At 38.4% G+C, this 14,054-nt stretch overlaps 1 protein-coding gene across 7 annotated transcripts in view; it reads left to right on the top strand.

The window, feature by feature from the left end:
- UTRN (utrophin) overlaps positions 1-14,054 on the top strand; it is a 519,047-nt gene that overhangs the window by 132,237 nt on the left and 372,756 nt on the right. For all 7 annotated transcript variants that reach the window (XM_061207128.1, XM_061207126.1, XM_061207127.1 and 4 more), the window contains 6 exons: positions 4,218-4,421; positions 5,327-5,508; positions 6,478-6,628; positions 7,794-7,913; positions 10,053-10,154; positions 13,793-13,900. In XM_061207128.1, coding sequence (XP_061063111.1) covers positions 4,218-4,421; positions 5,327-5,508; positions 6,478-6,628; positions 7,794-7,913; positions 10,053-10,154; positions 13,793-13,900 — 867 coding nt within the window. The remainder of the gene's footprint in view (positions 1-4,217; positions 4,422-5,326; positions 5,509-6,477; positions 6,629-7,793; positions 7,914-10,052; positions 10,155-13,792; positions 13,901-14,054) is intronic.

The raw sequence follows: 14,054 nt of genomic DNA, 5'->3' as shown, positions 1-14,054 counted from the left end.
TTTTCAGGAGATATAAATAAAGTCACGAAATTTTCTTCCTGAATTATCCTGCCTTGAATCAATCCATATTTTACCTTATTCTGTTTTAGTCTAACCAGTTCTCGTAATTCATAAAATGAGAGAATCTTAACAGTGGGATGAGACCTTAAAAGTCATTTGGTCTAACATTTATCAACAAAGCAATCAAAAGATACACATGGATTTCAAAGTGATAAGAAATACATTTTAGAGAGGCAGAAAGCATGGGCTTTGAAGCTTAAATTTCATCCCTGTTACTTCTTGTTTTGGATTGGTTACTTACCCTCTCATCCTCAGTTTTATTGCAAAATCTGGGCAAAACCACCCACTTTATAAAGTTAATAAGTTTGAAGTATCTAAAATGATGTTAATAAGCACTCAACAAGCAGCAGATATTATTATTATAATTTTTGCTTCTCATTTTGTTTAGGTATTATCATTCATTTTTATTCAACAAGATTTTTTTTTCAAATGTTAGTGATAATGATAATGTTCTTGAATTGGCATAGCATTTTTTTTTTTCTTCTCCAAGGTTCAAAGGGCTTATTATTTCAGGTTTTCTTTGGGTAGGAGGTACCACTTCTTTTTATTTTCTCCATTTCAAAAAACCATGATTTACAGAAAAAAGAAAAGAGCTTAGAGGAAAAGAAGGCAAGAGATGGGGCCAGATTGTGAACCAAGGGCTCTTTTTAGTAGTTTTGAGGATCAAGTGATATTGAGGAAAAGCCCTAATGTTTTATCATTGAATGTTTGCTGAGAAACATTTGTCTCTAGTAGTGTAGTTATTATGCTGCATTAATGACGCATCCTTTTCAGTGGCTCAAATAATCTTCGGAGTTTGCCTTTTGGTTTTAGAATCATTTCTTCATTGGATCGGGGTTCCTTTTGTTAGAAAGAAGGAATATTCTACTTCTTATAGTGAAGGCTATTCTCTTTTAAAAAAGAGGGAGATTTCATTTGCCTTTCATGATGTGTAGATAAAATAATCACTTCTGTTAGGGCTCGGGATGACATGATAAGAATTGCAGAAGCCATTTGCTGTTTGATTAGGAGCAAGTGTATTGGGACTTCCCTGGTGGCGCAGTGGGTGGGAATCCGCCAGCCAATGCAGGGGACGCGGGTTCGAACCCTGGTCCGGGAAGATCCCACATGCTGCGGAGCAACTAAGCCCTGTGTGCCACCACTACTGAGCCTGCGCTTTGGAGCCCATGAGCCACAACTACTGAGCCTGCATGCCACAGCTACTGAAGCCTGTGCGCCTGGGGCCTGTGCTCTGCACCAAGGGAGGCCACTGTAATGAGAAGCCTGCGCACTGCAACTAAAGAAGGCCCGCATGCAGCAACGAAGACCCAACACAGCCAAAAATAAATAAATAAATACATTTATTAAAAAAAAAAAGAGCAGGTGTATTAATATTAACCTCTTCATTAATGCCTTAGAGGTTGAATTAAGTTAATTGAAGAGATAAAATGTGGTCAAGTTGTAGTCATCTACTGTTTGACATATCTTGCCATCCTCTACTTTCCTGAGAACACTAATAGCCAGACTTCCTCTGCTCTTTCTACAAACATGTGCTGTAGAGCATTAGGTGGTCAGCAAATAATTCCTGAATTTCTCTTTAGATTAATCTCTCAGTTGAAAGTCTCCTCTTGTATGTGAATGAATACCTTCTGAACACCTGCATTTAGATAATGCCTTCCACTTCCCACCTCATAGATTCTAGTGCCTGTCTAAATGACCTTTGGCTGGTCACTAACTTTCCTAGTTCTCAGATATCCTCATTAGAATATTGAGGTTTGATACTAAATGACCTCCAGGATTATTGTGGCTTTCCAGTTTTGGGGTTTTAGGTCCAGAACTTAACTCATTTTCCCTTCTCTGTCTTTGGCACCATCTCTCTCCTAATCATCCATCATTTCATCTGTGGGCTCACTGATTCATTGTTTTTAACTGCTGCATGTTGTTTACCGGGTCCATTTGGATTCTTCCTCCAGAATATCTTTGGTGTGTGTTTTCTTTCTGTTCCAGCCCTCATACTAATTAAACACCCCATCTCCTCTTGTGGTTTACAAGGCCCAGCCCACCGCCCCAACTCATCTCAGGCCACGGCACGCCAGTTGTGGTGGACTTCTTCCTCTCCTTCCCCAAGATTCTTGTACATGTGGGTTGCTCTCTGTGAAACGCTTCTCCACCCACTGTTTGCATGGCAAGATTCCCATCTTTCCTCAATTTCAATGGAACTTTTTCAGAGAAGACTTCCCTGATTAACCTAATTGAAATCCAACCCTACACACACACACACACACACACACACACACACACTCTCACACACTCACTCTGTTTCTTGCTGTCACAGTATTTTTGTAAACTATGTTAAGAATTTTAAATTGTATCTTAAGAGCATTGAGAAAGCAGTGAAAGATTTTAAGCAGGGAAGTCTTATGATGTGATTACATTTTCCAAACATCATTCTGGCTGCTCTTTGAGAAGTGGGTGGTGGAGGTAGCAGTCTGGGTAGCAGCGGGGAAGCAAAGACACTGGTAGCAGGCTGTTGCAGTGCTGAGGACAGATGGTTGTTGTGAAGATGGAAAGGCCTGGATGGATTTGAGATGAATTTTGAAGGTAGGAATGGCTTATACGTACGTATTAAATGTGGGCGGTAAAAGCTGGAGACCAAGGCTGGCTCCCTGATTTTTAGCTGGAGGGGTTAAGTGCATGGAGGAGGCATTTACTGAAATGGGAAGCGTGAAGAGGTTTGGGGGAAAAAAAGTAGGGTTTAAATACTGACAAAGTTTGATATGCCTATGAGACATTGAAGTGGAGATGTTAAGGAAGTAGGACATAGGAGTTTGGAGTTTGGGGCCAGAAATATAAAGGTAAATGTTTGCAGGATGTAGATGGTTCTTTAAATCCAGTGGGAATGGATGAAGCCGTGCAGGCAGAGTACATAGAGAGAAGGAAAAAGGGCCCTGGACTTAATTTTGAGGAGCTTCATTACTTACATGTTGGCAAATGCTGTTGAACTAGGAGGAAAACCAAGATGGTGTTATTGAAGCAGGGAAAGGAGAGCTTCAAGAGGGCGGGGACTGGTCAGATGTAGGGAATGCCACCGAGAGCTTAAGGAACATAAGGTGACCGGACCTCCGGGTTTGCTTGGAACAGTTCTGGTTTATGTGTGTTGTTCTAGTACTGTTGATTATCCAAAATGTTCTGTTTTTTTGCTCATTACATGGTCATCCTAAAGATGATGCTAGAAAAGTGGATTTGTCAATGAGGTTATTGGTAACACTGGCAAAAGCTTTTCCAGGTGTGAGGTGGGGACCAGTGCCTAATCAGCATGAAAGGGAGTGTTAACAAATGTAGCTGTTAAATACATGAGCATTTCTTATATTGTTCTCTGTACGTTTGTGTATGTTTGAGATAGTACATAAAAACTGTGGATGAGAGGTGATAAAGTGGAGACAGGCTGTAGGCAAATTTTAAAGAATTTTTGCTCTGGAAGGGAACAAATGAATGAGAGAGGTGGTAGGTTTGGTTATATGATTCTAAAGTATATAAGAAAATACTTCATTGCCTAGAAGGAACTTGGAATAACTTATTCCGCGGGCTCTTCAAAAAAAAAGACCTCTAGTAAACTAGAGGGCAGCTGCCTCAAAAAAATATCATCAGTACGACAGCCTGTATGTGTGGCTGTCTTTCAGTGTCTAAAATGCAATGCTAAAATGCAATTCAGTAAAAGCAATTTAACTAGGGTCAAAGCAGGATTCTAATCTCTGTCTCTTTAAATGACATCCATCCTTCAAGGCCCAGCAGGTTCCAGATCCTCTATGAAACCTTCCTATTTTAGCCCTTGGCGAATTCAAATAGCATTCCTTGTTGGACCCATGGAATTTATAACTTTGTTAATAGCCTTTTTATTTTTGTTCAGAAGTGATTCATGTGGGTTATTTGTCTCTTCCCAGCTACATTAGAATGTCCCTGAGTACAGAATCCATGAGTGATGCAGCTTTTGTACGCTTTGCCATCCTAGCATTAATAAATGCATTCTATTTCATGGCGTTGCTCACCTAGCTCCTGAGAATCAGGTGGATGCCTAAGACACAGTGGTGCCTACCTTAGTTTCTGCATCCGGTGTGTCTTTGTTGAACACCTTCTGGTCTTCACAACGCTTGTGAGTTTTCTTGGCTTTGTTCTTATAGAGCTCAGCGCCAGAGGAGGAGCAAGAGGGTCCCCGAGCTGAAACCCCCAGCACTGTCACCGAGGTTGACATGGATCTGGACAGCTATCAGATAGCACTGGAGGAAGTGCTGACCTGGTTGCTTTCTGCCGAGGACACTTTCCAGGAGCAGGATGACATTTCCGATGATGTTGAAGAAGTCAAAGACCAGTTTGCAACCCACGAAGTAAATAATCTATAGCTGATGAGCAGGATATGTGTGCCATGGTGACTGTGCCTTAATCAGGGGCTGTACCCTGATGTTTGTTGTTTACTGAATTCTGCTCCACAGAAAGGTCATGGCATATTTTAAGACTTGTGATATTTAAATAAGGCTTTGTTACAGAATTGGTGTGGGTGATTTAACTGTGCACTGGAATTAGATTTCGGATTTTAATCTTACCGTAATTTGTAGATTCTGTGAAGCCACTGACAAAAAATCAGTGCATAGTACTGCTTGTTTCTGAAGTGTATTGTTATAATTAAAACACAAAATGGCTAATTAATACACCAAATCTTTAGATTTGAATGTTCCCCAGGAAGTGATTATTTTTATTTATTGTATGATTAAGAAAACTCATATCCACTATTCCTGTGTAATTTTATATATTGAAAATTTCCTACTATTTCAGGGATATATTGCAGTGTAGTGATTGGATTATGTGAAGAATTCTTTTGATTAAGTAGTTTCTTGGTGTTGATATATTAATTGGCAGGTCTGATTTGCTGTTTTGGTTTGAAAATAATAGAAATGGTCATTTTCTTTAAGCACTTTCTCTTGGGTGAGTGTGGTGCTTTATTTATTGTATCTTCTCATAATTCCATGTTCACGACCTAACAGTAGCATAATCAGCATTTACTTAAAACTAGCTGGTGTTATCACGTGTAACGTCCTCTTTGATCTATTCTTTTTCCTTCAGGCAGCTGCTGATTCCCTATATTCAGAGCTTAAAAAATTGGATCAAAGTCTTATTTATTTGCACTCTACATGGTTACTTTTTCTCACAGCATTAATATTTAGACATTAACAATTTATTAAGATTTTTCTTCTTCACTGAGCAGCCCACAAATCATAATGATGTACCTTCTCAGGCTTTTATGATGGAGCTGACGGCGCACCAGAGCAGTGTGGGCAATGTCCTGCAGGCAGGAAACCAGCTGATAACACAAGGAACTCTGTCAGATGAAGAGGAGTTTGAGATTCAGGAACAAATGACCCTTCTGAATGCCAGATGGGAGGCACTAAGGGTGGCAAGTATGGACAGACAGTCCCGGTGAGTGGAAGCTCAGAAAGGAACACTATTCCATAGACAGCATTGCCCAGTTTAGCACAAGTAAAAGTCTGCATGTCTGTGAGAACAAGATAACCAGAGAACTTGCCTTGTAAAATTTTGACTCTTTTCTTATGTAGTGTTGCTGGAATTTTGTATGATCTTTATGTCCCCTTTGATATGTTAACCAAATGAAAAGGTAAAAGTTGCAATACAGAAATTAGCAAAGACATTTAATATGGACTTTGCAGTATTAAAATTGGCTAACCATTAATTCTAATACGAAGACAGCACTATGTTATATTTATCCCCAATTCTATTTTGTAACTTTTTTTTTAACATCTTTATTGGAGTATAATTGCTTTACAATGGTGTGTTAGTTTCTGCTTTATAACAAAGTGAATCAGCTATACATATACATATATCCCCATATCTCCTCCCTCTTGCGTCTCCCTCTCACCCTCCCTATCCCACCCCTCTAGGTGGTCACAAAGCACCAAGCTGATCTCCCTGTGCTATGTGGCTGCTTCCCACTAGCTGTCTATTTTACATTTGGTAGTATATATAAGTCCATGCCACTCTCTCACTTCGTCCCATGTAACATTTTTTTAAGTATTTTTTTCCCCATGGTTCATTTTGTTTCGTGTATTGTGTGTTAAGGAGCAAACTGCATTCCATGGCAATTTCCACCTATTTAGTAGGCAGGAATTCCTGATTGAAGAAACAATGATTCTGATACAAATAGAGGGTGCTGTTATTTGCATTCTTTGACTGCATTTAATTGACTCCATTTAGGAAGAAAATAATTTTTTTTTTTTTTTTTGGCTGGTTTCTGTATTTAAAGACCAAATGCTACTTTAAATGGTTAGACAAGAATGTGTTCCCTGCCCCATTTCCTTGCTGCCTGGAGTGTGTATTTGCTGTTGCAAAGGGAAGAAGGAGTGGGAATAATACTGTGTTCCCCTCGGACAGGCTGCATGATGTGCTCATGGAACTGCAGAGGAAGCAGCTACAGCAGCTCTCCGCCTGGTTAACACTCACAGAAGAACGCATTCAGAAGATGGAAACTTGCCCCCTAGATGATGACTTAAAATCCCTACAAAAGCTGCTAGAAGATCATAAAGTAAATCTGGCTCATATTTCTTTTATACCTTATCAAATATGAAAAAGCAGCACTCAGCATTCTCAGGAGCCGATGGCTTCTATCATTAGTGCAGAGATGGGACACTTCTTCAGTGTGCTCTTTTATTCAGCAGCCAGTAGGGTAGAGTGCATGGGGATGTTACTTTTCTGAGCCAGGGATGAAAGCATAGGTAAAATTTTATGTGGGTATGTGTAGTTTTCTTATGAAAGTACATAGTGTTCATAAGATTCTCAGGGCTTTTTTTTTTTGGACCTATGAGTGGTTAAGAACCCTAGGGTGTTGCATGAATGCAGTGTGTGGGGAAATAAGGAAACCCTCAGATTGATCTGTACCTAATCCTTTCAGGAAGGCTATTGCTTCTTCTCCTAGGTAAAGATTCAAAATTTGGTGGGAGATTTAATTTGGTCACAAATGTAAGAGATAACTTTTCATAGTCAAGGAAAGGTAGAGTACAATAGCCTCTCTGCGAACTGAAGAATTTTATTTTTCAATGAAATATCTAGATAACTGAAATAAAGCTTTAGGGATAGATTAAACACAAAAACTCAAGGCATCTGATGACACTATTGGTAGTATTTGAATAAATTACCTATATACGTATGTGTTGTGACCTACAATGCTCTTCCCATGGAAGAAGTGGGAAGAGAAATTGTCTGTATACCCCTAATTGCTTTCCTGGGTAACAAATCAGAACAGCTTCTGACTATCAAATAGCATTTGACTTATCTGTCACTTTATACCATGTTGCACTAGATAAAATGATCTCTGACTATGTGTATTTAAGTTTGGGACTTTATTGACTTAATGATTCTATATTCTTAATTCCTACTATAGGCGCTCTACTTGTTTATGGGACACCTTTTTTCTTTTTCTTTTGGCCAAAACTTGGAATAAAAATAATAAAAGTGATGACATCCCATTTGCAATCTGTTATGACATTGCATTTTCAAACTGCTTTGGTTCGTAATGAAATGTAAAGATGTATAATGGGTTTGTTTCATTAGTAGAACACTTAAGCTAATGATTGGAGATTTAAACACCATGCCTCATTAAGTGTCCTTAATTACTATTGACAACTGAGTGGATTTTAAATAGATAAATGAGAAAGAGTAGACATAATGGTTTATCTTAATTTTTTCTCTAGAGTTTGCAAAATGATCTTGAGGCTGAACAGGTGAAGGTAAATTCCCTAACTCACATGGTGGTGATTGTTGATGAAAACAGTGGCGAGAGTGCTACAGCTATTCTGGAAGATCAGTTACAGGTAAGGACCCTGTAAAGTAGGATTGTCCCAAGGGACCTGTGGTCTGAGCCCCAATTGCACATTGCCCCTCTTCTTCCTGTTCGGTCTCACTATTTATTTAGAATCGTAGAACAATCTTCTTTAGGTTGTACTTCCCAGTTGGGATTCCACAGCATGGGGGTTTACAGGAGAACCTAGGTATCATTCCTTTACTTCAGCCCTTAGGGAATGGTTGGGGCCGCTTGTGGTCCACAGCTTCCTTGGGCATATGAATAAGATGTGGAAGCATAAGAACTGATCTCAACAAGTGGTCCACAGACTTCTTGCTCAGAATCACTTGACGAATTTGTTAAGATGCATATTTCTGGGCTCTACGCAGACCTAAGTCCCTGGGAGTGGGCCCAGTGAATACGTAAAAAAAATGTAAAGTTTGAGAATTTCAGCCGTGTGGGATTTAATATCCCAGTTTCTTTGATAGATCAATGTGTGAATGTCAACACCAGTTTTGGGAACCTTGCTTCTTTTTGCTCAGTGACTATAGTGTATCTTTATAAGTCTTTATAAAGAGAGTTTTTGGTTGACAGTTAACCCTTGAAAACTTGGGGTTAGGGGCACTGACCTCTCAAGTGGTTGAAAATCCAAGTATAACTTTTTACTTCCCCAAAACTTAACTACCAATAGCCTATTGTTGACTGGAGGCGTTACTGGTAACAAACAGTCCATTAGGACATATTGGGCTGGCCAAAAAGTTCGTTCAGTTTTAAGGAAAAATAAAAGACACACTTTTCATTTTCACCAAGAACTTTGAGTAACATATTTATTAACTGAACGAACTTCTCGGCCAACCCAATATTTTGTGTTATATGCATATCTAGAGCTATTTTATGCATTTATGAATACCTTTTTCTTAATTTTTTCAGTATCCCTAGGTTATGTGCTTCGTCTTTATTTCAAATTGTCACAAATCTCCAAAATTTTTTCCAATGTATTTATTGAAAAAAATCCAAGTATGAGTGGACCCGCAGCTCAAACCCCTGTTGTTCAAGGGTATTTTACTTAAATAATACTTGGATTATCTGATATAATGTTGCCAGTTGATGATTTTCAGTAACTTTCAGACTATAAATTATCATATGAAATTCTTTTTCTTTTGTATCATTTAAAATTAGCCAGTGATTTTGAGCCTTTGGTGCAGTAGTATTTAGTTATTACAGTAATCTGAGAGGTAGGCATTCATGTCTTGCCTATTTAATAGTGAGGAAATTCAGAGGTTTAAGTAGGCAATAAGTTTTCATGCTGAGACAACAGACCTGTCTTCTGGCTCTGCGTTCTCTACCCTTTGAGCTATGCAAAGCTCACTCTGGTATTAAATATTAAAATAAGATAATATTAATTAAATAATTATTGCTCCCAAGCAAGTAATGAAGAAATAAAATTTATAATTTGTTAATCATTATTTATAAAGTGGTAATAAAATAATTTTTGGGGAAGTCATCATGAAGAATGATTTTTTTTAATTAATCAAATTTATTTATTTAGTTTTGCTAATACTTGTAATATTCTGTTGCTAAGTTTTGTGGAATTTTCTATGGATCATGCAATGTAAACAGAACAAATCAATTAAGTATTTTTTTCACAGAAATTCTCTCATTCAAAACATAGTTTTTATAAATTAAAATTTTTTTTTCATAATTTTGGTACTACAGATGAAAATTGTCTTGGCATGTAAAAGATGGTTAAGAAACAATTGATGCACTGAATTTTGTCTTAAAGATAATTATAGCCTGAAAAAAATGGAAGCACCGAAAATAAATGTTTGCTTTATTTCGAAGGTATATGTGAAACTGTCAAATTCTCATATAAAAACCACAATAAAATGGAAAAGAGCAGGAATTTGGGGTCAAAAGTTACAGGATGGAGTTCTAGTTGTGCCACTTTCTAGCTATGTAGTGTGAAATAATTGAATTCTATGGAAATTAGTTTTTCTCATCTATAAATTTGTAGGGTTCATCTGTATTATTTAAAGCAACTTTCATAAAAATATTTTTCATAAATTGCTACTCCGTAATAGAGAACGATGGATGCCAAGAATTTCTTTAAGGATTGTGTTAATTATCTCTTAAAGCTTTGTTGACAAAGGATGGTTTCTTCCTTTTCTAGAAACTCGGTGAACGTTGGACAGCCGTCTGCCGATGGACTGAAGAACGTTGGAACAGGTTACAGGAAATCAACATTCTGTGGCAGGAATTACTGGAAGAACAGGTATGAAGCTGTTATCCATAATGGGCAAAATAAGTGGTGAAAAATAAACCCATCGTTAATTATGGCATTAGAATAAAGTCTTGTTTATTTTTCCTCAAAAGGAAAATTTACAAATAATTATTTATTATGTTAAAAGTCAGCTTTGTGTCCATTTTATCATGCAGTTTATTCATAGAGATTGCATTATATATTAGCTCCATTGTAATAATAATTTGACTTTGTTCATTACTGAGAATGTTAGTATTTAGATATGCTACTTTTAGGATTTGCTTGACATAATTTTTACTGCATTTGTGTTGGGTAATGTATTTGAACTTGTATCCATACAGCCTAGCATATGGTTTGTGCTCAGTACATAATGGTAAATGAATCCATTCAATACTTTGTGAACTTTAAACCACAAGAATTTTTTGTGATTTTTAATCAGGATAACTACTGAAATTAATAAGAAAATATTATTTAGTAACACCATTGATTGAACACTTAGTTAATTTTTTTTTCACTAAGGATTAACATAGAAAATGAACCTTTGGTGTAAAGCTGCCACTTTAAGTTTTCAGTCTGAGTGGTGGCCCTTTGCCCATCTTCATCCTTCCAGAAAAGCAACCGTCAAAACAGAATACAAATAAGCAAGACTTTTCTTCAAAATGCCAAAGAGTTGTGGTGTAGAAAATAAGCAGATACTCTGTTCCCACATCTCAGTGTCCACTGAGAGTCTTTTAAATGCATTTCATTTCCATCCACAAAAAGCGACTATATTCTTTTCACGGAATAAAAACAGATGTATGATGTTTTGTGATTTACTAAATATGGTGGCAGAGAGAACATCTTAAAAAGCAGGTTGCAAAATTTGTCCCAGTGAAGTTGTAAGTTACTGCCACCTGCCCCCAAGACCAGAATTGTCCTATTAAGAATCTCATAATGGACCTGATTCTGATTTCTGAAATATTTACATTTCGCTTTACAAAGATTTAAATTTACTTAGTCCCTTTAATTCAGGCCAATGAGTCATGTAGAATAATTAAAATTTTACTTCATTAATGATTGTGGGAGACATTGATTGCTAGGGAACCATTGTGTTACTTCTCTAAGTAAAATAATTTAAAATTTGGAAAGAATCAAAATTTGGTAATTAAAAATATTTAAAAATAGAGAGTGGCTGGGATTTTGGCCATTTATTACCTTAGGTTTAAAAATGACCTTTGAATGGCCTTCTGTTAGTGATATGGAAGGAGAAATCGTGTTAAAATGTAGAACTGAAGCCAACATTGGTACTTAATTGATAATTTGCTGTTAAAGAGAATGAGACCAGTCAACTGTGTCTGAATTAGAAAATCTTTCAAGGGATTATTGTTCACTCAGTTGCAGAGGCTTTAAGATAGAAATGGGCTCTGAGAATTAGTTCAAAATTTCTGCAGCATAAGCCAAGTGTGGCAAGCAAGGTATTCTGTGATTGACTTTAACCTACCTTTCCAAACTTAACTTTCCCTCCGTCCTTCCATGTACCCAGTGCTCAAATCCTGAATTCCCAGTTTGTAGCCCATTCCTAGACTGTCAAGGCCACGAGAGTAGTGCTGGTCCTTTTTCACTTCTCTTTTCCCAATGCATGGTGCATCATAGGTTGCTTATGGATTTTGTTGTATTGTTTTCATGTTTTTGGAAGAGCGAACTGGTTTTCTAGCCTCTGTGTTTTTAAGTGTGGCATCTTCCTCGGAATGCCTTTTTACCCATCTCTTTATTTTTAAGTTCTCCCCACCTGTTACCAACCCTTTCGAGTCCGACTCCTACAAGGGCCCTCTTGCCCAGTGATGCTCGAGCCAATAGAATGAAACCTAGTTTGGTTCAGAAGCAAAGGAAAGTTTTATTCTTTTTTTTTTTTTTGAATTTTATTTATTTTTGGCTGCGTTGGGTCTTCGTTGCTGCATGCAGGCTTTCTCTAGTTGCGGCGAGCGGGGGCTACTCTTTGTTGCGGTGCACGGGCTTCTCATTGCAGTGGCTTCTCTTGTTGCGGAGCACGGACTCTAGAGAGCAGGCTCAGTAGTTGTGGCACACGGGCTTAGCTGCTCCGCGGCATGTGGGGTCTTCCCGGACCAGGGCTTGAACCCTTGTCCCCTGCATTGGCAGGCGGATTCTTAACCACTGCGCCACCAGGGAAGTCGGAAAGTTTTATTCTTTGAGGAAAGAATGGAGAGGAGTGAGCCTGCGCTCTGGAGTCCATGCTCTCCCCAACAATCATTGGCGGAGCTGCTTTAGCGGGTTCTTCTTGGCAGGGAGGGGGTGGAGTTCTCGCGGGTCTGGTGCAAGTGTGTTGCTCATGGCTCCAGATTATACAGTGCTGGGTGCAGCCTCTCTGCACATGGCCTGCTGCCGCCATCTTGGACTGAGGTGTCATGCACAGCACTTCTGCACACCGGCTGCCGAGCTGAGATGTTGGGCATGGTGGGTCTCCTCTGGGAACCAGTCCACCTTGTTAGGTGCAAGGACTCTGCCCACGGCCCCCTATAGGCAAGTGAAACTAGACTAAGCACAAAAGAGGAGGTTAGAACTTATCACCTAGGTTCCACCTTATTTTTCCCGGTACCCCAGTGGGCTTTGCCAGTGACATATCCATCTAGGACCATGAAGTCACCTATAAACTCCCTCCCCCTCCCCACCGTTTCAAAACTGTAAGCAATCTCTTTGTGGTGTCTGCACTTTCTAACTGGTGGCACAGTTATTTTTGTGCGTATCTTATCACTCTTACTACATTGAGGACAGGATCCATATTTGTCTTGTATTTTCTAATCTTTGTCCTTTTTTGGTGGAATATAAAGGCAGAGAATGGTTGTTAAATAAACTGGTAAATAAAATAACTAGAGAAAGAGTTGATTCCAAACACATGACCAAGAATTTCCCCCCTCAACTCTATAGAAAAAGGTTTCTGTGGTAAATACTACATTTTGGGAAAAATTATCCCAATGCAGCCATTTTTGTTGTTTTTACTCCTCCTTCATGTTTATCTCCCTACTTTGCTAAATATCTTCTGCCTAAAAGACATGCATCACTGGCCAATGAAGTTTAAAGATCTTTATATTGACTTTGGACTATCCTCAAACTTTGTCTTCTAGTCATAATTGCTGTCAAATCTGGAGCATTAGTGTGGTTGTCCTGCAAGATGCATGGAAAAACCATTGGCTTCGGGGTGTGGGTCTTTGAGCTGGCTCTGCAGTTATAACAAGCCAAGAGATCTTGGACATATAATTTGGCTTCTGTCTCTTTCTTCCCTAAAATGAGGGGCTGAGACAAGAAAATCTCTGACCTTCCCTCTGCATCTAGAGAGTTATAAAGTGATTCTTTTGGAGACTTGGATAGTTGGATTTAACCTTTTAGACCCACCTACTTCCCTGAGAATTAGGTTCAGTTATCCAGGAGTGGGGCTAATTTCAGGTTGATCTGTTGCAAATCTGAGAAGGGTAATATCTTAAAGAAAGATGCCTTCCTGGGTCATTTATGCCTCAGGCTTAGGTGCTTGAAATCCTTCTTATCCCAGATGTGGATAAGCCTCTAGTAACATAAAAATTGGAGATTCTGGAACTTGATTGAATTGAATTACCAAATGATTCCCTAAATATATTTCTAACTTTGATTATTATTTGTAGTGCTTGTTGAAAGCATGGTTAACTGAAAAAGAAGAGGCTTTAAATAAAGTCCAGACGAGCAACTTCAAAGACCAAAAGGAACTAAGTGTCAGTGTTCGACGACTGGCTGTAAGTGATGTCATTGTCAGCATCTGTCTTGTAAGCCTATGATATCTTACTGTTTTATATCAACGGTTAATACAATTTAGTGAATAGACTCATTACCTAACTCTGGAATGCTGCCATGTAATGATCTAGAACCAGGAGTCTTATGTTTTAGCTT

Source organism: Eubalaena glacialis, chromosome 12 (assembly GCF_028564815.1).
Source record: "Eubalaena glacialis isolate mEubGla1 chromosome 12, mEubGla1.1.hap2.+ XY, whole genome shotgun sequence".
Classification (NCBI taxonomy): domain Eukaryota; kingdom Metazoa; phylum Chordata; class Mammalia; order Artiodactyla; family Balaenidae; genus Eubalaena; species Eubalaena glacialis.
Note: the sequence above shows the minus strand (reverse complement) of the source record. Positions and strands in the feature narration are given on the sequence as shown.